The 25786-nt window shown below is 44.3% G+C and overlaps 1 protein-coding gene across 1 annotated transcript in view; it reads left to right on the top strand.

Moving 5' to 3' along the window:
• Pappa (pappalysin 1) overlaps positions 1 to 25786 on the top strand; it is a 235547-nt gene that overhangs the window by 179275 nt on the left and 30486 nt on the right. The window contains exons 14-19 of the mRNA XM_021230122.2: positions 881 to 1049; positions 3350 to 3533; positions 12127 to 12337; positions 13646 to 13817; positions 21109 to 21256; positions 25544 to 25653. Of these exons, the coding sequence (XP_021085781.2) occupies positions 881 to 1049; positions 3350 to 3533; positions 12127 to 12337; positions 13646 to 13817; positions 21109 to 21256; positions 25544 to 25653 (994 nt within the window). The remainder of the gene's footprint in view (positions 1 to 880; positions 1050 to 3349; positions 3534 to 12126; positions 12338 to 13645; positions 13818 to 21108; positions 21257 to 25543; positions 25654 to 25786) is intronic.

Genomic DNA, 25786 nt, shown 5'->3' with positions numbered 1-25786 from the left:
GGCTATTGTGATGATGAAGTGAGCCCACTTAGATATACTGCCAGTGATTAATTACTAATATTCCTGAGCATCGGCATACCGATAGCCCAATGGGAAAGGTCATCTTAGCACAGGGGTTTTATATAATTTCTACTAGTATCTTTAAAGATTTGCATGCAGTTAGGCGACAGATAGACACCTTCATCCTGGACTTGAAATGTTCCGGGCACAAGACAGCCGTATGAGAGACAAGAAGGCAGAGCGTCTGTGAGGGAGCTCCTCTATGGACACAAGGGAATGCTTCCTATAGAATTAACTCTGACTTGAGAATGGGCAGGATTGAGATTGTCCAGAAAGTGAAAATAGCAGCCAAGGAAAGACATAAAGCAGGGATTTGTGAGTTACATTCCAGTTCTGAAAGACAGCCCGTGCCACCGCCAGTGTCTCATCGCTCTGTGAGGTGCGGTGAATCGGAAGGCACACTAAGGCTTCCTTCCATAAATAGCACATTTGTCCAAATCACACAATTTCTATTAGTAAATAGAGTAGGTGCCTTTATAATATTAGCTGCTGATTGCTGAGGCCTCGAATGTGCTGGGAATTCGGCTACTTGCATTTCATAAGTTAACTGATCGAATCCTCCCTACAGCTCTTAGAAGTTAGTACTCACAGAAGTGTTCAAGTGACAGGATGTACATCCAGGATTGTCAGCCCCCATGTCTTGTATTCTTAGTAAGCTATAGCAGGGTCCTGCAGGCTCTTCATTGCTTGATTTAGTGCCCTTCCTTCTCCTCAGTGTCTGCCCCCCAAAACTTTGGGGAGAGGCTTAGCGTTAACCTTCTAGCTGGAGTAAAGTTGTCTTTACTCCCTCTTCACCTTCTTATTTCTTCCTCCTCTTCAGCTGTGTGCATTTTGCCTGTGAAGCCACGGACTGCCCAGAACTGACTGTGGAGAACGCTTCTCTCAACTGCTCCAGCAGCCACCGCTACCATGGTGCCCAGTGCACAGTGAGCTGCAAGACGGGTTATGTGCTGCAGATACAGCGGGATGACGAGCTGATCAAGAGCCAGGTTTGTGAAGGCAGACCGGAGAGCCCTTTCCTGCCAGGGAAGGCTGGTGGGTGTGCATGGGCTCTTTGCAGAATCGGCAGCACTGAAAATACTGCGGCCACAGAAGACAAAGGAATAGGAAATGCTCTCTCCCCTTGCTCCCTCTCTTCCTCCTCCCCTCTCTTTCCCCCTCTCCCTCTCTCTCTAGCTCTTTTTCATATATATACATGTATGTGTATATACATGCATTTATATAAGTATGCATATATTAGCATGCATGTATATAGATTTACCTCAATTAAGGAATCAATGATGTAGCTAGCGAAAACAACACAAAAAGGTCAGCTGGGACTCTCTAAGAAGAGGGTTTCTGTCTAAGAAGTATTGTAAGCATCATGTATCAATGTTGTTGAATAGGTTACAGATCTAGTATCTAGGATGAATATATTCAGATAAGATGCTGACCCTCAACATTCTGTATAGCGGAGTGAGATGTTTTAGGTAGATAGGTGCTCTCAGTCTGAACGTATTTTCATTCATTCACTCACTCATTCATTGCAAAGCATTAGTCCACCATAAACCAAAAACTGTGCTAGGTACTGGAGAAAACAAAGTCCTTAAGACTGAAGTGCCTCTTAGTGCCTCTTCTTAGCAGGCAGCATTGAGACAGAGAAGGACATATAAGGCATGTGAAAATATGAAGAGTCTTAGGGGAAGTGCCCCAGAAGAAATGGGATGAGAAATTAGACATGGTTTGACGGGCAGAGATGTGTCCGCAGGAAACAAATATAAAAAGTGTGCTCTTGTATAGGCAGGGGAATATATGTGAAAGTCTGTTAGTACTGTAAGTGTGCAGTATGTGGAAACTAGTATTTATTTTACTAAAATTGCTCAAGTCATGAGACTAGAGGGTCAACTTGAGTCCACAGATGCCATGCCCTATCAGCTTAGCTGGGTAGTTTGGGATTGTTATAGCAGCAAGAATGGGCGTGATGTGATTAAATCCTGATAACAAAGGCCTCATTTGGCTGCCCACATGAGTGTGGCATGGATGTAAGCTTTGAGACAGACAGCAGACAAACCCAGGGGGCTGTCAGTTAGCCCTTGGCGGTTAGACTGTATCCTGTATGAAGTTATTGGTAGGGAGTAGAGAGCTGTGGCATGGCAAACCTTGCCTTAGTCTCTGGTTGCTTTTCGAATATCAGTTCCTATAGGTGGGGACAAGTTGGCAGCCCCAAACTTTGAGGATCCCAGAGCAGTTTAGATGCAGCTTTTCCACAGGCTCGCTGGTAGACTGTATCCTCTTGCTGCTAGCATACAGAGACACGTTCATTATTGCTGGGAACGCCTATTGTGCAGAGCTTCTGAGCTGGCTTGTCTTAGACACGTACTTCCGTGTGTCAGACATGGCAGGTCTGAACTCCTATGGAAACAATTAGGCTGCCTTGGCAGTGAGAGACCTCTGCTCCCTTTCCCTTTGATGTGTACTTAGGAGAGGAAAATGTCCTTTGCTTTTACAAATCCCAAATCAACATTTGGCACTCTCAACCCCCAGGGGTTTGGCTGCTTCCTCCTTCAATGGAAGACTCTGGGTTGCCAATGACAGACTTCTCTTGGCTCTATAGCATGGCCTCACCCTTCCACCTACACACCCCCACCATTTTCTAGTTTGGTTTAAATCAGCCAGTCCTTTCAGTGTTCCCAAATTTGTTTTTCAATATAGTTTTTCTTGATTATTCAAAAATCTTTTTCACTGGGGCCATTAAATCTCAAAATAGCTAATAGCATATAATCCATTCATTTTACCAGTGGGAGAGCTCAAGAAAGAGAGAGACCATTAGGTCTCCTATACTCAAAGGCACTCCCTAACTTAGTACCAAGTACCTTAGCTATCTCTAAGTGAATCCCTTCAAGAAAAGATATTGAGATCAACCTCTAATGTGTTCTACTTAACATGTGCTGGAGTCTCTTCTGTAACAGAAATCACATCCTGAATCTCAAGAATCTCAGAAAAAAATGGATATGATAATCTATCTGGAAGACATTATTGGTTGCAGTTCTCAGCACATTATTTAGGGTGAAGTCACTTAGCTAACCTGTGGCTGCCCATATAATGTTTCTAAGTTTCCATTTCTGCATCATTAAATGAGAACTGAAATTTCTAACCCATGCAGTTGTTGAGTTATTAAAAACGAGTTCAAGTTTAATGCTTAGAGTCTTGTTCGTGGACAAGACTCTGACCTGTCACCTGTGGAGAAGTGTGTGCCCTCATATACAAGGGTCTGCCTGCTGTCCTCATGGTATCTCTCTCTGCTTTACAGGTGGGACCAAGTATCACAGTGACATGCACAGAGGGCAAGTGGAACAAACAGGTGGCATGTGAGCCAGTGGACTGCGGTGTCCCAGATCACCATCATGTCTACGCTGCCTCCTTCTCCTGTCCAGAGGGCACCACCTTTGGTAGAAGATGTTCCTTTCAGTGTCGCCACCCTGCCCAGCTGAAAGGTATTCTGAGCTGTTTGTCCACGTGTGGCCTCTGTCATCTCTGAGAAACCTAGTGGCTGTTTCCAAGCCTTCTTCTGAGTCTCAGACACCAGGAGGTAGACAGAGTTGTGTTTCTTTCTGGCTTCTTTTTACCATTTGTAGTCATGTAAACTGTCTTGCTGTGCAACCAGAAATTTAAAAAAAATATAAAAATTTATATGTATAAAAATTAAAGTGAATATCCCTTCAAGATTTTGTAAATCTTTCAAAAAGATGGCAGGGCGAGGCACGGCAACCCCTAGAATTATATTTAGAACTGATTTATCTAGCTTATTGTGTATGGATAATAATCAGCAAACCTTATGAGATGTTGTTACTAGTCTTTGAATTATCCAAAGGAAGAAACCAACTATTTCTTTAGGGTTTAAAGAAATAGCCCAAGGTTGCTACATTAATGATGGAGACCATGTTGTATCCCAGGTCTGTCTTTGCCCAAAGGCAATTCTATTCTTTACAGAGAGAGGCTGGGAGTGGAGAACAGCAGGTGTGGCTAGGAAGCCCTAAGAATCTCCTAGACCAAGCAATAGGAGTATGGAGGGAAAAAAGGGGGAATCTGCCAGGCTGAAGAAGTAGTCACATTTTAGAAATGGGTGAGAAACTGACCTGGAGGAACATAGTGAATTTCTAGAAATAGAAATCTTAATGGAGGTTTCAGAGCCCATTCAGAATAACTGAAAATACTGAGGAAAAGAAGGAACTTCATAGAACTCAGTGGCAGCAACTTTTTCTCTGATTTCAGAGATATAAGGATTCTATCCTTCAGTTAGTTTGCTATCAGAAATTATGCTTCATTCTTAAATACCAACAACAATATCTAACTTGAACACAGAGTCTCATATTCTGGTTTGTAATGCCACAGAGTATGCATGGGGAGTTCTGTCGTGTGTGGGGGCACTGGGACTATGTCCCTGAATACTCTAAAGAGCAGATAAACTATTCTGTATGGTTGAGTTTTGGGAACTGGAATGATTGGCAAATATCATGAGTCTCACTAGGTTTTCAAGGGGGACATTGAGCCCCCTTCCAAAGATTATATAAAGTTGACTTCCAAAGATGAGAAGAACTTGCAGCCTTTGGAGGCAATGGCTATGGTCAGAAGCTCAGGAAAGACATGTACTAAAACTAAATAATATGTATTGGCTGTTGGCTGAAGGTTATGATGAAGAAATAATATAGGAATAAAAGGCCCAGGTGTAATTGTAAACTGTTCCTCAAGAAAGACATGAAGTCCATCTTGGCTATCTACCCTAGCTCCTCCTCTTTTTCTATCAAAGAATATTTGAACAAGAAAGGCGGAGATTTTGCATTTGAGCTACCATGAAGTTTAAGATCAAAGAAGGAAAGAAGCCAATGGAAAATGGAAACTTTCTAGCTTCTAAGGGCAGTGGTTCTTAACCTTCCTAATGCCGTGACCCTGTAATACATGGTCCTCATACTTTGATGACCCCAACCATAGAGTTATTTTCATTGCTACTTCATAACTGTAATTTTGCTACTGCTATGGATTGCCATGTACGTATCTGAGATTTTCCATGGTCATTGGCAACCCCTGTGAAAGGGTGATTCAACCTCCAATGGGGTCACTACCCACAGGGTGATAACCTCTGTTAGAATCTAAGCAATCCAAACCTGTCACGTGTCTCTATCTGCCAGTAGGATGCAGGATATGTTAATGACTAGATAATCATGCCTCTGTTAATCAGAGGCCCTGGGGAAAAGAAGCAAATACATTGGCATTGATACTTAAGGTTCTCATTGTGACACATCCTCAAGCAAATCTTTCTGCCATTTTCTATGTGACTATGGTTGAAGAAGAATGGCATTGCTATAGAAAGGCAGTTTCAGGAGAAACATCATTTTGACAGCTGTTGACGCCTATTTTGCGCATTTCTTAAGAATTCAAGGAAACATCTTGACTTTGCACACTGGCCTATGGGGACCAGTTGCTAGTCCATGCACTTTGCTGTCAGCGCCATCCTGCACACAGATCCTTTTTCTGAGGTTCCCACTTGGACCTGCTGGCAGCAAGGAATAGAGGATAGTCCCATTCCCTTGGAACTTCTTGATGCTCCCTCATTTCACCATCCCCCAGAAATGTTCAAATAACTTTTCCTCCATTATTTGATTTGATTTGACTTGTTTCCTTTCTTTCTACTTCTTACTTTTCCTTCTCTAAACTATGTTTCAAGGGGGGGGGGGAACCATAGCCATAGAATCAGAAAGTTCCAGGTCGGATCCAGCAAGACAGCACATTGGATAATTTCCATATGATAAGATCCATGTAGCCACACATATACAACTCAAATAAGCAATAATCAATAAGTGAGATGCGATAAAAATTAAAAGTAAGAAAGATCCGATTCTACTGGTTTTGCCCTTTAGGAGCTCTTTGACTTAGCTGATCAATGTTGCTCCTGTGGCCTTCCACAACCTTACTTAAAAATCAGTTCACTGACAAGGAGCCATTGGAGATCTAAACTGGCATCTACAAGATGTCTGCAGTAGGGAAAGCACTTGCTGAAGACTGCTTTTTCCCAGAACATCTTGCAGTGGATGCTCTCCCACACTGCTGACCTTGTCCTGTATAATCCTTCGGACTAGAAACTATCGAGTCATATTCTATCCTTTAAAACTCTCAGGCAACAGTATCGTCTTCAGGAGAGCACAGCCATCCAGCACAACCAATAACTGCACCCCTAAAGTACTTCATCCCACACCACTGGCACAAGCCCCCTTGTTCCTCTATTTCACACGATTTGTTTTCTCAAAAACCCTGAAATACTGCTTTAATCCAAGCTTCTCACCAAGATTTCTGCAAAAGAGCATGGGTGATCAATGTCTTAAAATAACTTCTGTCAAGGTTTTCACTACTGTTGTTGTTGGTGTTCCTCAAGTAAGCTTTGTAAGAACAGGTCAAATTTATAAAATTGCATGATGAGGAAAGTCCTCTCCAATTCAGGAAAGACAGCTTTAAGATGAATATCATAAATATTGAATTAGTGGATTTAGTACATTGCTTTTATTACCTAGCAAAACCCAATCACCCAACCAAGTTGGACTGGTACATTTACTATTGATTAGGGAGCATAGTTTCTGAAGGGAGCATATCCTCATAACACAAAATCTCCAAGGTCTACTTTCTATCTCGTGAACTTTTGCTATCTCAGATTTCCATGTGTTCTTATGAAATACATTAAACTCACAGGATTACAATGCTCTATTCTGTGGAGCATTTTCTGATTTCTTGGGTTTTACTGAATATGACATGAACATGAAGGGTGGCACCGTGACCTGTAACCACCTTTTTTTAAAAAAAATGTTTATTCTTTTTAAAAGATTTATTTATTTATTATGTATACAGCGTTCTGCCTGCATATTCACCAGAAGAGGGCACCAGATCTCATTCTAGGTGGTTGTGAGCCATCATGTGGTTGCTGGGAATTGAACTCAGGACCTCTGGAAGAGCAGCCAGTGGTCTTAACCACCGAGCCATCTCTCCAGCACCTGTAACCACCTTTTTTACCGAGTGAAATACTCTTTGAATGCTTTGCCTTTACCTTCCTCCATCTGTGTTTGCACAGAAGTAAACAGTGTTCCAGATCCCTTTATTTCTCTTCTGAAGCAAGACTCTTTGTCAATGATCCCTGAAAACAAATGCTTTATGAGATGATCTTTTTCCTTTGTGTTTAATATGTGGAAAGAAAAATGGGATACATTGGTAAATGAAATCTGAACATGAGGGGAGAAGCTGAGGGAGGTAGGATCCCATCGTGTAACTTCTCCTTGATTCCAAGATACTCCACTGACATGAGTCCTCTGCTCCTTTGTCTTTCACCACATGCAGCTTTGCAGGGTTTCTCTGGTCAGGTTCATGGGTAGCAGCTCCAGTGGGGTGGAGGAGTCTGGGACCTTCTGGGAATGCCAAGTCTAATGTACATTTCACTTCTTAGGATCCCAGCAGCCTACCGATATACATGTTAGTTTGTATGTAGGGTGCTAGTTAGAGGATTGGTTGTTTCTTTATATGCCTTTACTAATATTTCAACTTTTTCTGACTTTCTCAAGCTCCATACATAGCTGGATGAAATTTCCATGGGTTACTTTTGGGAAGTTAGCCTAAAGTTCTTTCCTGCATAATAGGTTCTCTCCTATTTGTCGTTTCATTACACCACTTCTTCTGTAACTTCTGCTAGTGTCTATTTGTTCCAAGAACAATGAAAGTGAGTATCTTTGTAATCCTAAAAGTCCTAGCCTTAGGTTAATGCAGGTTTTGGAAGGCTTGCTAGTCCAGATAGCTGAATTTTTATTCTCTGCAGAGTATGAGGTATCAGTACCCTTTCACATCTTAAAACATTCAAGTTTGCTAAGTACTCAGAAGTAGCTTTTGCTTAGAACCAGGGACGTTAAGCAACTCATTCAGAAATCACAAGTAAATTCACCATGCTTCATTCATTCAACAAATGGAAACTGAGGGACAGAATGCTAGTCTCTGGGAATAAAGAATAAGCACAATGCAGGCCCTTGTCTTATGACCTATCAGTGACCACAGGATACAAAACAGGGTACAAAACAAAACAAAGCAAAACCAGATTGAAGGTCTGACACTTTACTTCATGACTCTATTCTATGGAAATGTCAATACTTCAGTTTTTTCATGAATGCACCATGATTTCATACATTTTGGGGGAGACAACGTGATATTTAAATATACATATAAATCGTGTCCCAATAAAATTAGGGTAATTGATCTACCTACTACTTTAAACATTTATCATTTCCTTGCTGTGATAAATTTCAAAATCTCCTCATTTTTTTGCAATGTTCAACCCAACATTACTAGCCACAGTCACCCTACTGTGCCTTAGGATACGAAAATCTAATTTTTCCTCGAAAGCACTGGCAAAGAGACTTGTCTGCTGAATAATCTTTTAAGTAAGGTAATCACAGTGAGCACTGCTCTTCTGTCATTATTGAATGTTTACAATTCCTTTCATACTTACGAGAGAGAAAAGTTTCCTTAAATACATCTGAAGACTCATTTTGCTGACTCTAAAATATCACACATATATACATATAAATATGTAACAATAATTAATGGAAAAAGAAATTACTCATTTGAAAAGAACAAAGAGGGATTTATGGGATGTGTTGGGGAAGAAAAGAGGGAGGGAAATGATGTAATTATATTGTAACCTCAGAAAATAAAAGAAACAATAAGAAAATGTTAAGAGATGAGCAGTGGCTAGAGAGATGCCTCAGTTAAGAATACTTCCTGCTTTTGTAAATGATCCAGGTAATATTCTAAACACCTCATAGTGGTTCACAGCCACCCGAAACTCCAGTTACAGAGGACCTACCCCTATGAAGAGGGGAGATATGGTATTGACAAGTACTAAGTGCCCTTTCTAAAGCCAGGTAACAGTGGAAACAATGAGCTTATTCTCTGTGAGCAGTTAGAATGAGAGCATATAGCATGCCTGAGTGAGTGGTCAACACTCTAGATGGTCTGTAAGCCCATGAGCATTTATTGGTTGGATGCCTGAGTGAGTGGTCAACACTCTAGATGGTCTGTAAGTCCATGAGCATTCATTGGTTGGATGCCTGAGTGAGTGGTCAACACTCTAGATGGTCTGTAAGTCCATGAGCATTCATTGGTTGGATGCCTGAGTGAGTGGTCAGCACTCTAGATGGTCTGTAAGTCCATGAGCATTCATTGGTTGGATGCCTGAGTGAGTGGTCAGCACTCTAGATGGTCTGTAAGTCCATGAGCATTCATTGGTTGGATGGTGATTCCAGCAGCATCTACTCCCTGGTTTTTGTTGTGCACATGAAGCAGAAGCAAAAACAGTGTATTAGCCATCCTTCTGAGTGTGTGGGCAACTGTCAAGGGCACAGAGTGTATATGCCCTGCTCTCCTCAGTGCTACTTGGTAGATGCAGGTAGTGGCAATAGGTAAGGACTGGAAATCCAGATCCTGTGCACTCCATTGTCAGCGCTGTTTGTGAGGGTGGAGGATATATCCATGGCCCCGAGTCACGGTTCTGCTCTAGTTCCTTATTCTTTTAGCTCTGACTGATAACTCCAGTTTGCTCTTTCCTAGAATGTACATTTTCAGTTTGGTCCTTTTCTCTTCATTAAGATTCTGCAATCCTCATGTCATCATACAACAAAGAACTATGCCTCCCACTTCACAGTTTAGAGCATTCATAGCTGGTATAGTCCCGACATGTTGATAAAAGAACTAACATTTTTGCCATGGATATTTTATGACCCTTGAGCAATTTGGAAAGGACACCTTCCCAGTACCTTCTAAAGCTTCCATTCTTACCAAAGCACAGACACATTGACACTCTGAAACAACTAGCCACCCTAATCCCCAAAACAATGCAGAGAAGTTTCCTGTCCCTGGTGTTTCTTCTGGAAGTGTCTTGGCTTTATGAAAGCTCAGTGACTCATCCTCTCACCACTTTCTCTTCCCCTGGGATGTGAAAATATCTAGGTGCTGCTATGGTAGCTGACAAGTTAGCATGTTTGGTGGGGGTTTACAAACAGTATTTTCTCATGCTATCCAGATGAATCACAGTGGCCAGGGAGTGAATCACAGGGAATTAATGGTGAGAGGAGAAATAGAGTGTGTACATGAAATTGTGGCATTCTCTTGTTTTTCTCCTCTTTTCTCATTTTATATTAAATAGTACTTGCCACCACATGCAAGAATACTAGCTAATTCACATTTATGACAAGTCATCATGCTCCTTCATATACCATTAGATTATAAGTAGCATACATGTACTTGTCTTGTTTTATACATTGCTTTGCTTCCAACATGTAAAGTACCTGGTACACCACAAGTACTAAACAGGTGTTTACTGAGTGAATGAAGGTCTCTGATCATCTCACATAGGTCCTATCAGACATTTCTGTGTAAGTGTGGTGTTAACGGAGCGGGCCAAGAGACGGGTGCAGGTTACTGAGCAAACAAGAGCTTTGATGGACACTTCTTAAAAGTGTTGCTGTATTTCATCAGCAGGATGGATCAGTGTTGGAAAAGCAGGAAAATTCACTGTTTTCTATGGACACAAAAAATTAAGGTTAGATCATCCTGAGTAGAACATAAGCATGTTGCTGAACACGCAGACACAACCCCTTACTGTATAAATAACTGTATCTGTAGTTAGACAAACTTGGTTTTAAACCTTTTGTCTTTTGCTATTGCAAGAGCTTGATGAAGCTGCTCTCTCATTTTCCAATGGGAAGTAGCATGCTGAACACCATGCTAAACATTTCAAAAGCACTCTGTGCATAGTAACTCTCTATAAATGTCAGCTTCCTTCCTAGCACTCATGATCTCCTTACCTTGCTTCCAATCCAGAGACTCCCTTGTTCTTACAGCACTGGTTGTCAACACCATTCTGCAGTAACCAACCAGAGGAGAATCAGTAGAGAAACACCCACTGCGGTCCTCCCCTAATGGTCTTGAGTTTGGGAAGGCTGGGCCTCCATAATATATGAGCTGGCAATGCAAAGCCTAACTTCTGACTTTTACTTTCATCTGTACCAAACCTCATCAGCCAAGTATTCTGTAGGCCATCAGCACTCTGTCAGAGCTAGCTGGCTCTAGTGGCATAAAGTGCTGCTTTCTCTGCTTCTCTGGAAGAACTTCTTGAGCATTGGGGGTCTGACTAGGAAGAAAGAGCAAGAGAGAGTCAGAGAGAGCTAGAGAGAGAGAGCGAGAGAGAGAGAGACAGAGAAAGGCACAGACAGACACACACACACACACAGAGGGAGAGAGAGAGAGAGAGAGAGAGAGAGAGAGAGAGAGAGCGAGAGAGAGAGACAGAGAAAGGCACAGACAGACACACACACACACACACAGAGGGAGAGAGAGAGAGAGTGAGAGAGAGAGAGAGACAGAGAAAGGCACAGACAGACACACACACACACAGAGGGAGAGAGACAGAGAGAGAGAGACAGAGAAAGGCACAGACAGACACACACACACACACAGAGAGAGAGAGAGAGCTAGAGAGAGCGAGAGAGAGACAGAGAAAGGCACAGACAGACAGACACACACACACACATAGAGGGAGAGGGAGAGAGAGACAGAGACAGAGAGAGAGAGAGAGAGAGAGAGAGAGAGAGAGTCTCGTGAAAACATGTTGTCACTTCCATATAGGGCCTAGGCTCAGAGACAACCCTGGGTCAGTAGGGCTAACACCATTTGGGCTGGGTCCCAGTGTCTCCAGCAAGGACACACTCCTGCGTGGACGAGGGGCTAATGGAAGTACCAGGAAGGCCTTTTTCCTATGCAGCACAGAATGATTTGTATTATAATGCAGAATACACGTGGGCTAAGCCTAGCTTCCATGTCTGCCTGCTTTGCAGCAACTGCCTGGCACTCCATAGTGATCCTGAGTTCTTAGAGGAAGACTTTGAAATTACAGTCGGGAATCCCTGGGGACCTCATGTTGGGTACAAATCAGGCAGCTCATTCGTTATCTTAGCTTCTGGGGGACCCATTGCTCTGCTAACCCTGCCTGCCTGTATTTTCCAGGTAACAACAGCATTCTGACCTGTATGGAAGACGGACTGTGGTCCTTCCCAGAGGCCCTGTGTGAACTCATGTGCCTCGCCCCTCCGCCAGTTCCCAATGCAGACCTGCAGACCGCCAGGTGTCTAGAGAGCAAGCACAAGGTGGGCTCCTTCTGCAAGTACAAGTGCAAACCTGGATACCATGTGCCTGGCTCTTCTCGGAAGTCCAAGAAGTAAGTGGTGCTGGGAACACACTCGGCTCTGAGGAGCGGCACAGTCACAACTGGATATGTCTTTGGAAGGGAACACTGGCTTTGCTGGAGGCCATACCAATAGTATCTCATTTGGCCCCATGCAAAAGACACAGAAGAGTGTATGGGTCACACACCTCTATCTTTAGTCACAGCTCCACTGCAAACTAGCTATATGATCTCAGGCCAGTGGCTTATTTTCTCTGGCCTCCTATTTCTTCAGTGGCAATATGAAGATGATAAGTTACCACACACTGTTGTCATGACATAGAAGGACTTGCAAAAATTCCTTGCACTAAGCACTTGTTAAAGAAATAGTGGGTATTCACGTCATTGTTGTACAGGCACCCATGAGAACACTCTGGAAGGAAAAGAGAAGAAAAGGCCCTGTTGGGCATTTAGTTTTGTCCCAAATCACACCTGACTGACAGCCTTGCTATCTTCCACAATGTTGTTCAGTGAATGCAATTTTCTTCACTCTTTTATTATTATTATTATTATTGTTGTTGTTAGTGTTGTTGAGATGATAATATAATTATACCATTTCACCTTTTCCTTTATCCTTCCAAACATTCACATATATACCCTCCTTGTCTTTTCAAATTCATGATTTCTTTTCTCAGCATACACATGCGTGTATACACATATATACATATTCCTAAATATATAAATATGATTTACTCAGTCAATATAATATTGCACACACATACACACATATATCTGTATCTATTTATTTATCTATCAACTATCCATCACCCATCTGTCTATCATCTATCCACCTATTACCTATCAGTTTACCTGGGAAAGACTATTTCTCCTTCTCTCAGTATTCCTTAGTTGCCTGTAGTTCTTTTTTTTTTCTAGGGATGGGGCTCCTAAGCTTCCCCTTTACATGTTAGCAAGTCTATTGGTGTTATCCTTGTTTAGGTCAAATTTAAGCAGTCATGTTGATGACACTTTATGCTACTTCTCTGTTATTTTTAGATGACAAAAATAGGACAGCAAATTTCTTGTTCTTCTGACTTTTATAGCCTTTCCTCCCCTGCTCCTGCAATGGTCCCTAGCCATAGGTGCAGGGGTTGCATCATAGATGTATCAGTTGGCTCTCAGCTCCACAACTCTGAGTTGTGACCAGTTGTGGTTTCTGTAATGGTCTCCATCATGCATGCCTCACACATCCCACAGATAGACAGGGGATTATGAATAGCAAGACAGTGTGAGACACCCTGGTAGTGTTCAGGGTTCAAGCTATGTGATCCTTGGAGTGACTATTTTTTATCTTTCCTGAAGACGGGCTTTTAAGACTCAGTGTACCCAAGATGGCAGCTGGCAGGAGGGAACTTGTGTGCCTGTGACTTGTGACCCGCCTCCGCCCAAATTCCATGGGCTCTACCAATGCACCAATGGCTTCCAGTTCAACAGTGAGTGTCGTATCAAGTGTGAGGACAGCGGAAGCTCCCAGGTAAGCCCACTGAAGTCTGAGGTCAGGGCCTCCGTCCCCCCTCTTAACAACTGCGGTCTCCAGGACTCTGTCTACACAGCCAAACTTATAAAATTGCAGTATCACCACTGCAGAAACAGAGAAGCAGGGCTTCCAGTATGCCCTTTGTCAGCTCTCTGAGCTGTGTTTTCTTTCCACGAGCCTATGTCACCCAGATTCTTAGCTGTGAGAATTTTTTAAGCATTAGAATGGTTAGATATTTGCTGAGCAATTATTAAAGAAAACTATATATAGCCTCTTAGCAGGGAAGATTGATTAGTTATTTGACTTTGATAGGAGTGACTGGGACTTTGATCAGCTCTTCCCATTTCCTACCAGCATCACTACTGACATTGTCTTTGAAACATATAAAGACACGAGGCTGCCACTATCCTTAGTCATTGACTGACCCCTGAAGCTTGAAAAGGGGACTTTAAGGTCAACAGGACACTTGGCAGTACAGTAGGAACAAAGGAGGACAGGAGTCAGTGTGGGTTTGAGTGTCATCTTAACCCATATGTAACTAAAGGTTAAGTGTTCCTGCCTACCTCTATTGAAAGGACTCTGAAAGAACAGCCTTCTGCACTAATATCCAACCTCTTCTTCTCAGTCGTATAGGCAGAGGGTCACAAAAGTAAAAGGAAAGTCCACAGAAACCCCATTTTCCCAGAACCTACCACTCAGAGTTGATGGGCTAAACCTGCCATTCACTGGTGTGCAAAGACCACCAGCCAGTGAACCTGGAAGATAGCCTTCCTATGAGTGAAGTCTTTCCTGTTCATTATTTCTTAGCCTCCAAATACCAAACATTGCTGAACTAATAACCTTAGGACCTCTTTTTTCTTTTTCCAACATTTAAGCAATTCCCAGACCTACTCATTCTTCCCAAAATACCCCCAAAGCTGTTCCCGCTGTACCCAAGGCAACTATCCTAATAAAAACCACTGTGTCTTTTTTCTGGACCACAGTGCTCGTGATCATGCCTTTTCTTATCACTCCAATTCTCTGACTTCAAGCCCTTCTAAGCCAGCATCTTTTTGTTTCCTTGGGACATAATCCAACCCTATTAGGCAGCATTTCAGACTCCACCCCCACACTCAGGAAGACCCAGGTGCCCTACCCTCTCTGTGTTTCTATCTTAAGTATTCCCATCATTTGCTTCAGATACGTGACTCTTCCTTGTATCCCCACTTCTGACCAGGAATTCCCCCTCTAACAGTCCTTTGTGCAAGCCCCTTCCACTCCTGCCCCTCTCTCGCGTTGTCTTCTTACAGAAGCAGCCACCCATTATAATATTCTGACTTATTTCATGGTGGTCCTACCCAAGGTGTGAAGCTTTCTACTGCCTCGTTCAATGCCCTTATGCCTTCAGAACTTAGGACAGAGCCGTGCACCTAGTAGGTCCCTAGGAGGTGACAGATTAGGAACCAGGTGCCCCATCTGTGAATAAGCTGAGTTTAGTAGGTATTGCCTGCAAGCCCTGAACATCATATATTCATGGATGTCTGTGGATACTCTGGGGCACTGGTGGTCACACCAGGGAATCATGCCTTTCCTCCAACACCTAAGACGCAGGATGCTGGAACAAGCAAGGACCAAGATTATTGCGGCCTCACAGCCCGATCAACTTCTCTTTTGCTCCCTTACATAAAACTGTTGCTAACAGTTATCCCTGAGCCAAATAATATTCTGGCCGTAGCCGTGTTATCAAACTGAAACCCAGTCTGCCTGAAGCCTGCCAAGTTGCTTTCATGGGCAGTTTGTATTTAAAGGAGAGGAAAATGTAAATTCATCAGAGGCCTGGCGTGTTGCTGCTTGGCAGTGGGTGGAGAGGCTAGACTCGAAGGAGCAGGGTATGGCTTGTCAAGTCAAAGAATGAGGGGGTGTGTGCCAAATGGGCTCTTAACACAATTGACGTTTCTAGTTTGTACTAAGAATGAATTTCCTCTTCCCCCAGACCAAGGGCCTGAGAGCCAACACTAGTGTTCACCTCAGATTCCCTCTTGCTGCCTGTAAACACAGCAGGAACGCAAGGCCTGCGCTTCTGGAATCCCACAGCTTATATGGAGCAAAGATTCTTAGCTTTCCAAACAAGTTCCAGATCCTGGCAGAGAAGGGAAGGGGTTGCTATAGGGGAGAGTCACACACTCCCTCCACTACTACAACTGGCAGAATTGTAAAAAATTCCACTTCATTGACTCCTCCAAGGGAGCCAGTGGGATGCTTGCTAGATCTGTGTTCAAATGCTGACCTCACCACCCCAGCCCTCAACAGATGGACAAGTTCCTTAGCCTTTCAGGCTTTGGTTTCCCTGTGTGTAACATGTAAATATATAACACAGCCTGCTTCACATGTGTAGGTGGTAACAGGAAATAGACACGGGTACACCCGGAGTTGTGCATTGCACGGGGCTATGCCACAGTAAGCAGCATCCCCCATGAAGGTACAAACGGAGCGATCTTCTTTTATAGTCATCGCCGCTGAGAGATGTGAATGCTGATGCTGGATGTGACTGTCCATAGAGCTTAGAAAGAAAGGCAACAGACTGAAAAATAGCCCTCTGCTGGCTAGCTACCCAAAGTCACAAAAAAAGGGCACTTAACCAGTGCAAGGATCCATATGAGCTAATGGAAACCTCCAGTGTTCCCCAAATAAAACCTATAGAATAAACAATCCTCTAGTCCTTCTAGAACTTCCTGTTATGGTGACACCATACCATATCTGTGCTCTGTCTCCAGTTACGTGTCTCTGAATTCTCTGGTTATAGTGTCCGAGTAGTTAAATATTAAACTTCGCTTAATTTTGCATAATTTTGCAAAATGTGAGGTGTGCATGTTGGTGCATGTCATTAATCCTTGCATGTGGTAGGTAGAGCCAGGAAAATTATAAATTCAAGGCGAGGTCTCACTACGCAGTGAGTTTGAGGCAAGCCTTGGCTACATGAAACATAAGACCTGTTCTCGAACAAATTATTTTACTTATTTACTTTTTGATGTAGTGTTTCACTGTGTGGGCCAGACAGAACTGCCTTGAACTGGTAAGCCTTCTGACTTGGCCTCCTCAGTGTTGGGATTTTAAGCATGAGGCACCAAGACCAGCTTCATGGTTGATATTTAAATGTAAATAGCCATACTTAGGCTCCCATATTGGACATTTCAGCTCTGACATTTATAGTGCTCCTGTCCCACTAAAACCAAGAAGGAAAACCCACATAACCATAACTTTACTTTTTAATGTGAGGATTTTATGAGCTCCAGGCTGGTGTCTCGGTTTCCTTTCATTCTGGTAACTCAAAGCAAATACCTGAAAAGAAATTGTCTCCACACTTTCCAGATGCAGAAAAAAGACTTACGGAGTCTACCTGAATCTTTGCCTGTAATTCTGAGCTCACAGGTTGTATTGAGACTCTTCAGCCATGCTTGTCCACTGTCCCTGGACACTTTCAGGGTAGGCTGGCGCTAGAGGCTGGGGTGTGCTCTCCAGACAGCTGGTGAGAAGTGCTAATCTTCTCTAGGTTTAATGAGACTTAGAAGGCACTGGGCGTGGGAAGAGATAACTTAGTCCCAGGGCATAGCGACAAGCTCTGTAGGAGTGTTGCAAGTGATTAGAGAGGCATCCAGCCTTTGGAGAGGACCAGGGTTTATGGCAGACACTCGACACAGGAGAGGACACAGGCTAAATGTGCTCCGTGTGCCGAATAGTGCATCTAATAATGGGTTTCCAGAACTCACCAGGAGCAAGAGAGGGAGGAGAATAGTAGAATCCCCAACACTCCCAGACTCTCAAAGGGGAGACAGAGAGTGACTGTGCAGTCCTTTAAGCCATGAAAATATGGCTCTGGTCCAGTCCATGTGGGCTGTGCCATGGATGCACACTAACCCTGTGGGTGCTGAAATGGCAGGTCTGTCTAGTGACGTATTTCAGGGCTGACTGCATCAAGCACCTAGAGTACCTTGAGAAAGCTAGAAAAGTCACAGCAGCACATGCCCATACAGCTTGGCCGACACTCAGAGACCTTCCCTGCAGCCCACTTAGCTCACAGATGAGTTCCCTGGCATTTGGAAAGGAGAGTCATACAAGTTACTAGCACAGCCAGGTCTTCAACCAGGTCACAGCACAAGCCACTTTCTCAATGTACCCTTACACCGGAAGTGCTCAGCACCCCACAACGGCTGTTTCGCACTGATTCACATAGGCGCACTGTGTCTTTCTCTTCTGCTTTATGTATGCAGATGTGGAGGGTTTCTGTGTAACACAAGTAGAATATGGTAGATCCAGACCTCCATAGCTGATGCTCGTCTTGCCCTCAGTCACCTGGCTATGCCTGACTTTGATGCTATCAGAACCCTCTGTCATGGTTTGGCTGATTTTTTCCCACCAGTTTTATGGATATCCCTTTGTTTGTATATCTACCTTCTACTTTAGATAAGCAACAAAGTCCATAATCAAAGGCTGGGACCTGGCATCTACTGACACTCTTATTCATTGCCTCTTCATTCTGGCTACTGCCATTACTGGAAAACAAACTGTGGGTTGACTTGATTTTCAAGTTCCCTAGAGACAGTAAGTACTACTGGCTCTGTGCTTGAATGTTAGGTCTTAGGAAGTTCCATAAATTGACCACTTGTCATAATGACTCCTTTAGGCAGTAGACTCCATGCACACTTAACAGTTGAGGAAACTGAGGAACAGGGACATGAAGAAACTCTCTCAGACCCCAGAGCTGGGATATTACAGAGCTGCCATTTGAACATGTGCAGTTGTAACCATAACACACCGTAACAACCATCACTTGTTTCTTTCCTGTAGTGAGCCTCAGTTTCCAGATTTCACACAGGATATGGTTTCTCTTCCATTCAGCAGTGAAAATGATTCTTTAGAACACTGGGCACAACAGAGGTTTCAATAGTACAGTTAGCTGCAAGCACCTTCAGCTCTGCATGGTTTTCTTGGCTAAAGAGAGAGTGGGTCTCAAGAGAGTACATGTGGCTTCTGCAGACAGAAACAAGAACAGGGAGGAAAGCAGTTCCGTGAAGAACGCACAGTCCTCTTGCTGGATATTTTACGTTAGTCTTGTGCTGGGATTTGGCTTGTGCATTTGGAATCAAACACACTCAATTGGTTTGGTTCCCTGATAGCATCCACAGAAGTAGTGTTCTCAGATTGGTTCCTCGGCTACATTGGCTCTTCTGTTCTCGGATTAGACAGAGCAGTCCGCAAGGATATCCTCACTGTCAGATGGTCGGCACGTGCTGAGCACGAGAAGAGGAAGCCCTAGGGGAGACTGGAGCATGCTGTAGTTTCAGAGAGATTGCCATTCAGAGAGAACAGCGTCAACGTGTAAGGCAGGGAAAGCCAGGGAAGAGGGCAGGGAATGGCATGATCACTTGAGTAGAATGAAGGGACATGTAGAGCTGAGAGGTGGGGCTAGAAACGTCTGCATTCCCTATGGAAGCACTGGGGTGCTAGCCCACATGCTTGCCTTGTTCTGAAGGCTGAAGTGTCTTAGTGCGTGGGTGCCGTATTTTTAAGGCAGATTTAGCCACAGAAAGTGCCAGATGAACAAAGGAGGAGAAGGGGGGGGGGGAGTCTCAAGAAAGTAAGACCAGTCGGTACCTTATGTTCCCACCTTCCACAGTGAGGCCTCAGGGCTTTGAAACTCCCTGAGTAGATTCTAGTTGGCTCTAATTCATCCTCTGCTGCAAACCTTGCTCCTTGGCCAGTTCTGGCCCTTGTAGTGCTGAGGTCTGCAGGGCTTAAGAGGCTGGAGGCCAAATGCATCATAGTCTCAGGCCAAGGATCCAGGAAATTGGGGTCAATTTCCTACTCTCCCGAGGGCCCAGCAGAACCATGGGGCTTAGAGCTTGGGGCTCCAAGGGGGAATGTCCTAGTTCTCTAATGTCCTGAGAAGCTGCATAAGCTTGCCTCAGTCCCACACCAAGCCACTTAAAGAGGCCCTATAAGTTCCCATACCTTCAAGATCAGATGGGTCACATTCTCCCACGGGCAGGGGTATTGTCTTACAACAGTGCCCACCTTCTGCTGGCCCAGGACAGGCCTCAAGAGGGGCCGTTTCGATTTCCAAGCCTGACTCCACTCCATGCAGCTGCCTCCCTACAGCCCGCATCAGCCCTTTCACCTCTCACCTCACAGACGCTCACTGTTTACTCCCTCGTCCATTTGTTTACTCGCAAATGCCTTGTGTTTTTCCTGGCTATTCATTCATTTGTTTTCTGTTTGGTTAAAAAAAGTCTTCTATATATTCATCCCATCTTTCATAAATCAACAAGTCTTGAACGAACAAAAGTAGCTACAGAGAAGGGAAGTGGCCTGCCTATGTTACAGCAAGGCTCTGAGTACACAGGGAAGAGGCAGGAAGTATCTGCCCCCCCCCTCCCCGCAGAAGCTCTTGATCTATTGAGGAATGATAGGTATCAGCTTGTTTTAGAGTCCGGTCTCCTGAAGCCAGCCTCTGACATCCCCGCCTCCTGGTCTGCTCTCCTTTGCTCTCCTCAGGTCACAGACCAGAGCCACATCTGTTCCCGCCATCTTCTTGCACTGTCTTGCATTTATACAAGAACTTCTCCCGTCCAGGAGTGGACTTCCATTCCTTCTCCTCTGCCTTCTCCGAGTCCTACTCAAGCTCTGGTCTGAGTGAGGCTCAGAGAAAGACCTGTAGTTTTCCTTTGCACTCTCCTACTTCCTTGTAGAAGGCTGAGGAGCAACCTGTTGCTAACCCTAAAGAACTCAGAATAGGGATGCATACAATACCCTCTGAACCCTCTTGGGGCCATCATGGCTGGAAGTTCCTTGGAAGAGGAAGCTTCTCACACAGGTTGCTTTCTCATTGTCTAAAAAGAAGGAAAGTGTGGTTGGTTCGTTTTTTATGGATCCTCCCTATGTCTTATTGTCTAAATAAGTAGAGTAGTTGATGGGTTCCTGACTTCTCAATAGAAACAACAATAATCATGAAACAATTCTCAGCCATAATTACTCCAATTGGAATTTCCCAAAACCATAATCTAGGACTTAGGAAACCTTGGAGTTAGGCAGTCTGGGAAGACTGCTCGGAGGCCTCAGTTTGTCCATCTGAAAATACCACCAACATCCCTGCTTCAAGATGACCGAGAGTCAGCTATTGGTAACAAGTCGTTTGGAACATTTTTTAAAGCTGGGGGGGACATGGCAAATTGTTTCATCTTTCATTGTGAAAGGCATGTCCTTTGGGTAGCTGAAGTCTGTCACATCCTAAGTATGTTTCTTTGGCGTCCAGGGCCGTGGGAGCAACATCATTCACTGCCGGAAAGACGGTACCTGGAGTGGCTCCTTCCATGTCTGCCGAGAGATGCAAGGCCAGTGCCTGGCCCCAAACCAGCTCAACAGTAACCTCAAACTGCAGTGTCCTGATGGCTATGCCATAGGTAAGATGGCTATGCTGCGGGAAACAGTGGCATGTGATGTCCATCCAGAAGCCTAGACTAGTGCCTGGTGTGTTTCTGAGCATATATCCATGTGAAACCAGTCTGTCTGTAAAGGAAACAGAGATGAATGGAAGAGGATCTGCCCTCCCACCAAGGATCTCAGTCAGGGACAAGGATCCTCATTGTACTGTATGGTAACATTATATGGTGGCCAGATGTGTACTGCTGTAGCACAGAAAAGCTCTCAGCTACCTGGAGGACACAGACGTGTTCAGGGGAAGTGATGCTCACCCACAGATTTACTAGACCTTGCCAGGTATTCCAGGGAGAAGAAGCTGAAACCAAGTTACCAATGAGCAGGAAGCATGCCTCCACACAGGATGCACAGTGATTGTTTACATTATGAATTGTAAAACGAATTGTAAAATGTACCTCATGCAGATCACCCAAGAGCACCTGGTACTGGTCAAATACTGGTCCCCAAAATGGCATCAGTAATGATCCTCTTAACAAAGTTTAACAGATGAGAGAGTAAAACCTCAAATGGGCAATGGCTGTCATCCCAAGCCTTGAGGTATGACCTATTCCACCTCTGGAGGATAAATGGCTATTTCTGTGTTTGTGTGTGTGTGTGTGTGTGTGTGTGTGTGTGTGTGTGTGTGTGTGTGTGTGTTATTTGCCAGCTTGAGAATAACAACCTGGGGTTTGCTTGGTAGAACCCAAACTCTGGGACAGATGTATTTATTATCAGGTGTGTGGCTTTCTCTGGGGAAACTTAGAGCCTATAGAACCCGACCTAATTTAAGGGCAATGATACTGACCTCTTGCAATGATTCCCTAATTGACTGCTGTGAAATCTCCAGGGAATTGAATGTGCTTACTCGGGGGCAGTGTGATTTATAGGAATATTGCCAGGGCTGTCTGAAACAGAAGGTCGGGTAAGCATGTACAAAGCCAGCAAGTTCTTTGCTAGGCGAGCTGAGACTTACCCAGAAGCAAGGCCTGTGGTTGACACGATGCCTAGGGGGCGTCCACTTCTTTTTGAGGATGAAAACGCAGAAAATCTGATAGCAGAGTTTGCTGTCATCTGAGCTTAGAGCCAGCACCAGCACATTGTTTATGGTGCTGGCTCCTACCAGTGTTGAAAGGCAGCAAGGGACACAGTTGCTCTCTCTTTCGAGATCTTACAGAACTACTGAAGGACCATGACCAGGAGAATTATGAAGAAATTGGGGACTTTGTGGGTCTACTACATAATCATTCTAAGCAGTTGGGGCAATGAGTGTCTCTGGTTTACAACACTGGCTACTCTATCCCAACACCAAACCTTCGTCTTCTCTGTTATTGCTGATGGTGTGTATGTCTCTGCACACCTATGTCAGAACAGTTTGTAGACAGAGGAAAGGGTGTGTGGTGGAAATAGTTAATTACCCATTGGGGGCTTTTATGCAGCTAAAGAAGGAAGGAAAGGAAATTCCTATGATGCCAGTACTGTGTTCTTTTACACTCATGTCCCAAGGTAGTGTGGATGCTCTTCCTCTGGGTACAGTAACCCACGATGGTCAATGGGTGGGGGCCTCTTATGGGAAAGCAGAGAGAGAAAGGGGAAACGTGAGGATACAGATGGAGACAGAGAAAGAAAGGGGGATCTTTTCCCTCTTCCATTCCTTGCTCCCCAGTGGCTGTCATCCAGCCCCAGAAGGAATCCTTCCCAGGAATCCCCTTTCCCTGTGGAGAGGGTTTTGGATAGAAAAACTTGTGTTAGGGAAAGGTAAGTGCCAACTTTGTGGCTGAAGACCCACGAGGAGTCACTCTGACCTCTTTTGGTGCTGTCACAAGCAAACTTGGGAGCCTGTGTGGCTGTCAGGAGCTCCAGGGGAAGTCACTCCCTTCCTGGGAGGAAGAAGCAAAGGCCTGGTGAAATCACCACTCTGTGATGATGCCAACGGTGGCTCATAGGGCACCACCACGCTGCAGCCCGGTCCTGCATGTGGGAGAGCCAGCAAGGAAGGGCAGGGAACAGTGAGTTTTTACTCTTCCCACCATGCTTTTCCTCCTCTCATGGGACTGACCGTCTTCGTCTGTTTCCCAGAGGAAGAATCTTTCATTCTTTTCCAGGCAATTTTATCATCTTTGTTCCCTCAAAACTCCTTTAGAGTCAGTCTCATGATAACATACGGTGTTATCTTTTTTTTTCTAAATCTTCTTGTGTTTCTATTTCTTGTTTCTCATGTGGTTCTTTACAGGCTTCTTCACCTCTCCATTGCCACCTTTCTATCTTAGTTCTCCTCTGCAGCTGTAGCTTACCCATCCCTGGGCCTGAAGAGTGAGAAGACAATCTGTGTTTTAAGCCTGGGCTTTCTGTATGACAGCTCTGTGTCTCTTGGCTCCCCCATCTATGAAATAGGTGTGAGGAAACCCATATTGCTATGGAACTGGAATGACTTAAGGAAGCCACCTGGAAAAAAACAAGGACATTTCTTCTAGACTCAGTATCAGTATCCCTAGCTTATGATGAAACTGTTCTGAGAATTGTTTTAAATGTGCAAGCCCAGGTGCTCCTTGCTTAAATTCGTTAGTCTCTTAGACTGAAGAGGATATTACTATGGTAATAAGGGCACTGGATAAACTCTGTGTGTGTCTACATATGTGTGTGTTTACATGTATACATCTGGAAAGGGTTCTTTAGAATGGTTGATTGTAAAGTTTACTTGCTAGAAAGCTTTGGCTCACTCTTTCCTCACTGAGTGATATTCAAAAGTTTGAACACCATGGCAGAAAAATGACCTCTCTGACCCTGGTCTGATTCTAACATGCTTTGGAGTTGTGGGGATGTACTGTGAAGCAGGCTTAATTTTCAGGAGACCTCAGGATGTGTGTGCAAAGCAGAGAATGGAAGGGGCAAATTGTAGTCCAACTTGCAAACTCCTAGCCAGAATGTCTTTAGAGAACTCTTCACTGAGGCCTCCTGTGTGCTCCAGCTGGCCTTGCTGACCATCACCCTCCACTGACTGATAACTCATTCACTTAGTATCTCCTTACCTATTTCTCTCGTCATTTATTCACTCACTCATCCACTATAACTCACTTCCTCCTTCACAAGATACTAAGCATCTACCTATTCCTCACTGTGTCTTTATGTCATTCCTTCATTTATCATTCATGCACTTACTCATCTCCTCACTAGTTCATGCAATCATTTCCCCGTCGTTTCTTTCACTCAGTTCACACATTTTATTTCTTGAATGCCTACTGTCTTCTATGCAAAACTACAGGCTCTGAACATAGGTAGAAGCAGGAACAAGGACACAGATGACTCTATGGAGTTATAAATTGACTTGGAAGAAAGCCATTGATAAAACAATCACTGGGGAAATGGTAGGTGGCAGTATGACAAATACCACTGAGTGCCTGTGAATGGCTTGGCCTTCCTTGAGCAAGTGGCATTTGTGCTAAGATCTGGGTATCCTTGGTAGTTTACTAGTAGAAGGAAAGTAGAAAGAATCAAGAGAGGACAGGCACAAACACCTAGCAGAAGAAGCATGGGGAGTGAGATCATGCAGCTTCATACATTCAGTTCTCACTAGGCTGTTTTCAGGCATGCATCTCTCTCCCCCAGTGTCACACACTGAGCTATGTTCAGATCCGAGTCAGCAGCACCTTGTGTTTCCTACGGCAACACTAAGAGTGGAGGGGAATCAGGACAGGGTGTGACACTGGGGTGAGACTCATTAGTGTCCAGCATGGCTACTCAATGCAGTAGGCATTCACAAAGAGTGTGTTTACCCAACACCAGAGGTGAGGGTAGACATCGGCAGCATTTGAGCTGGTCCTTGAAAAGCTGATAGGATTTGGCCATAAAAAGAAAATTTAGGGCAATTGAGGGAGACAGGCAGATAGTCTTAAGTATGGGTCAGTTCTAAAGGGCCAAGTTAGGCAGCAAATTGTTAGATGGTGATGAGATTGATGAGGGGAGCTGGAGGAGGTGTTGAATGTTGAAAACATGGAATTGGCTTATGGGGATGGTTGGACAGGCTTTCTGGTGGAGACAACACATAGCACAGATAAGCTCTGTGTTAGTTATTGTGGCGGGAGTTGCTAACTGGGTCAGAGGAGGGTAAATGGAGCCAAAGAGACCAGAGGTGACTCTGCCAAAGGAGTCCTCCCTCCTTCTCACTGCCCAAGTCCACTGGGAAACAGAAAAAAGCAGTGCCTACTGTGAGCATGATGGCCATAGGTGTTTGGAGATATGGCTAAGCCATTAGTTTGCCTTCTGCTTCCCTTCAGGGTCAGAGTGTTCCACCTCGTGCCTGGATCACAACAGCGAGTCCATCATCCTGCCAGTGAATGTGACGGTGCGTGACATTCCCCACTGGATGAACCCCACACGAGTAGAGGTGAGTGAATAGGCCATTGCTGAGTTCTTACTATGTGTTGGCTTCACACAAGTTCATCCCTCTGTGTAGAGTATCTCATTTAGTCACATCTAGTTTATAGGGGACTTTTTCACAACATTGTTTCAATCTGTAA

This window comes from Mesocricetus auratus, unplaced genomic scaffold (assembly GCF_017639785.1).
Source record: "Mesocricetus auratus isolate SY011 unplaced genomic scaffold, BCM_Maur_2.0 Super-Scaffold_100014, whole genome shotgun sequence".
NCBI lineage: Eukaryota > Metazoa > Chordata > Mammalia > Rodentia > Cricetidae > Mesocricetus > Mesocricetus auratus.
This window is presented reverse-complemented; position numbering and strand designations above follow the sequence as displayed.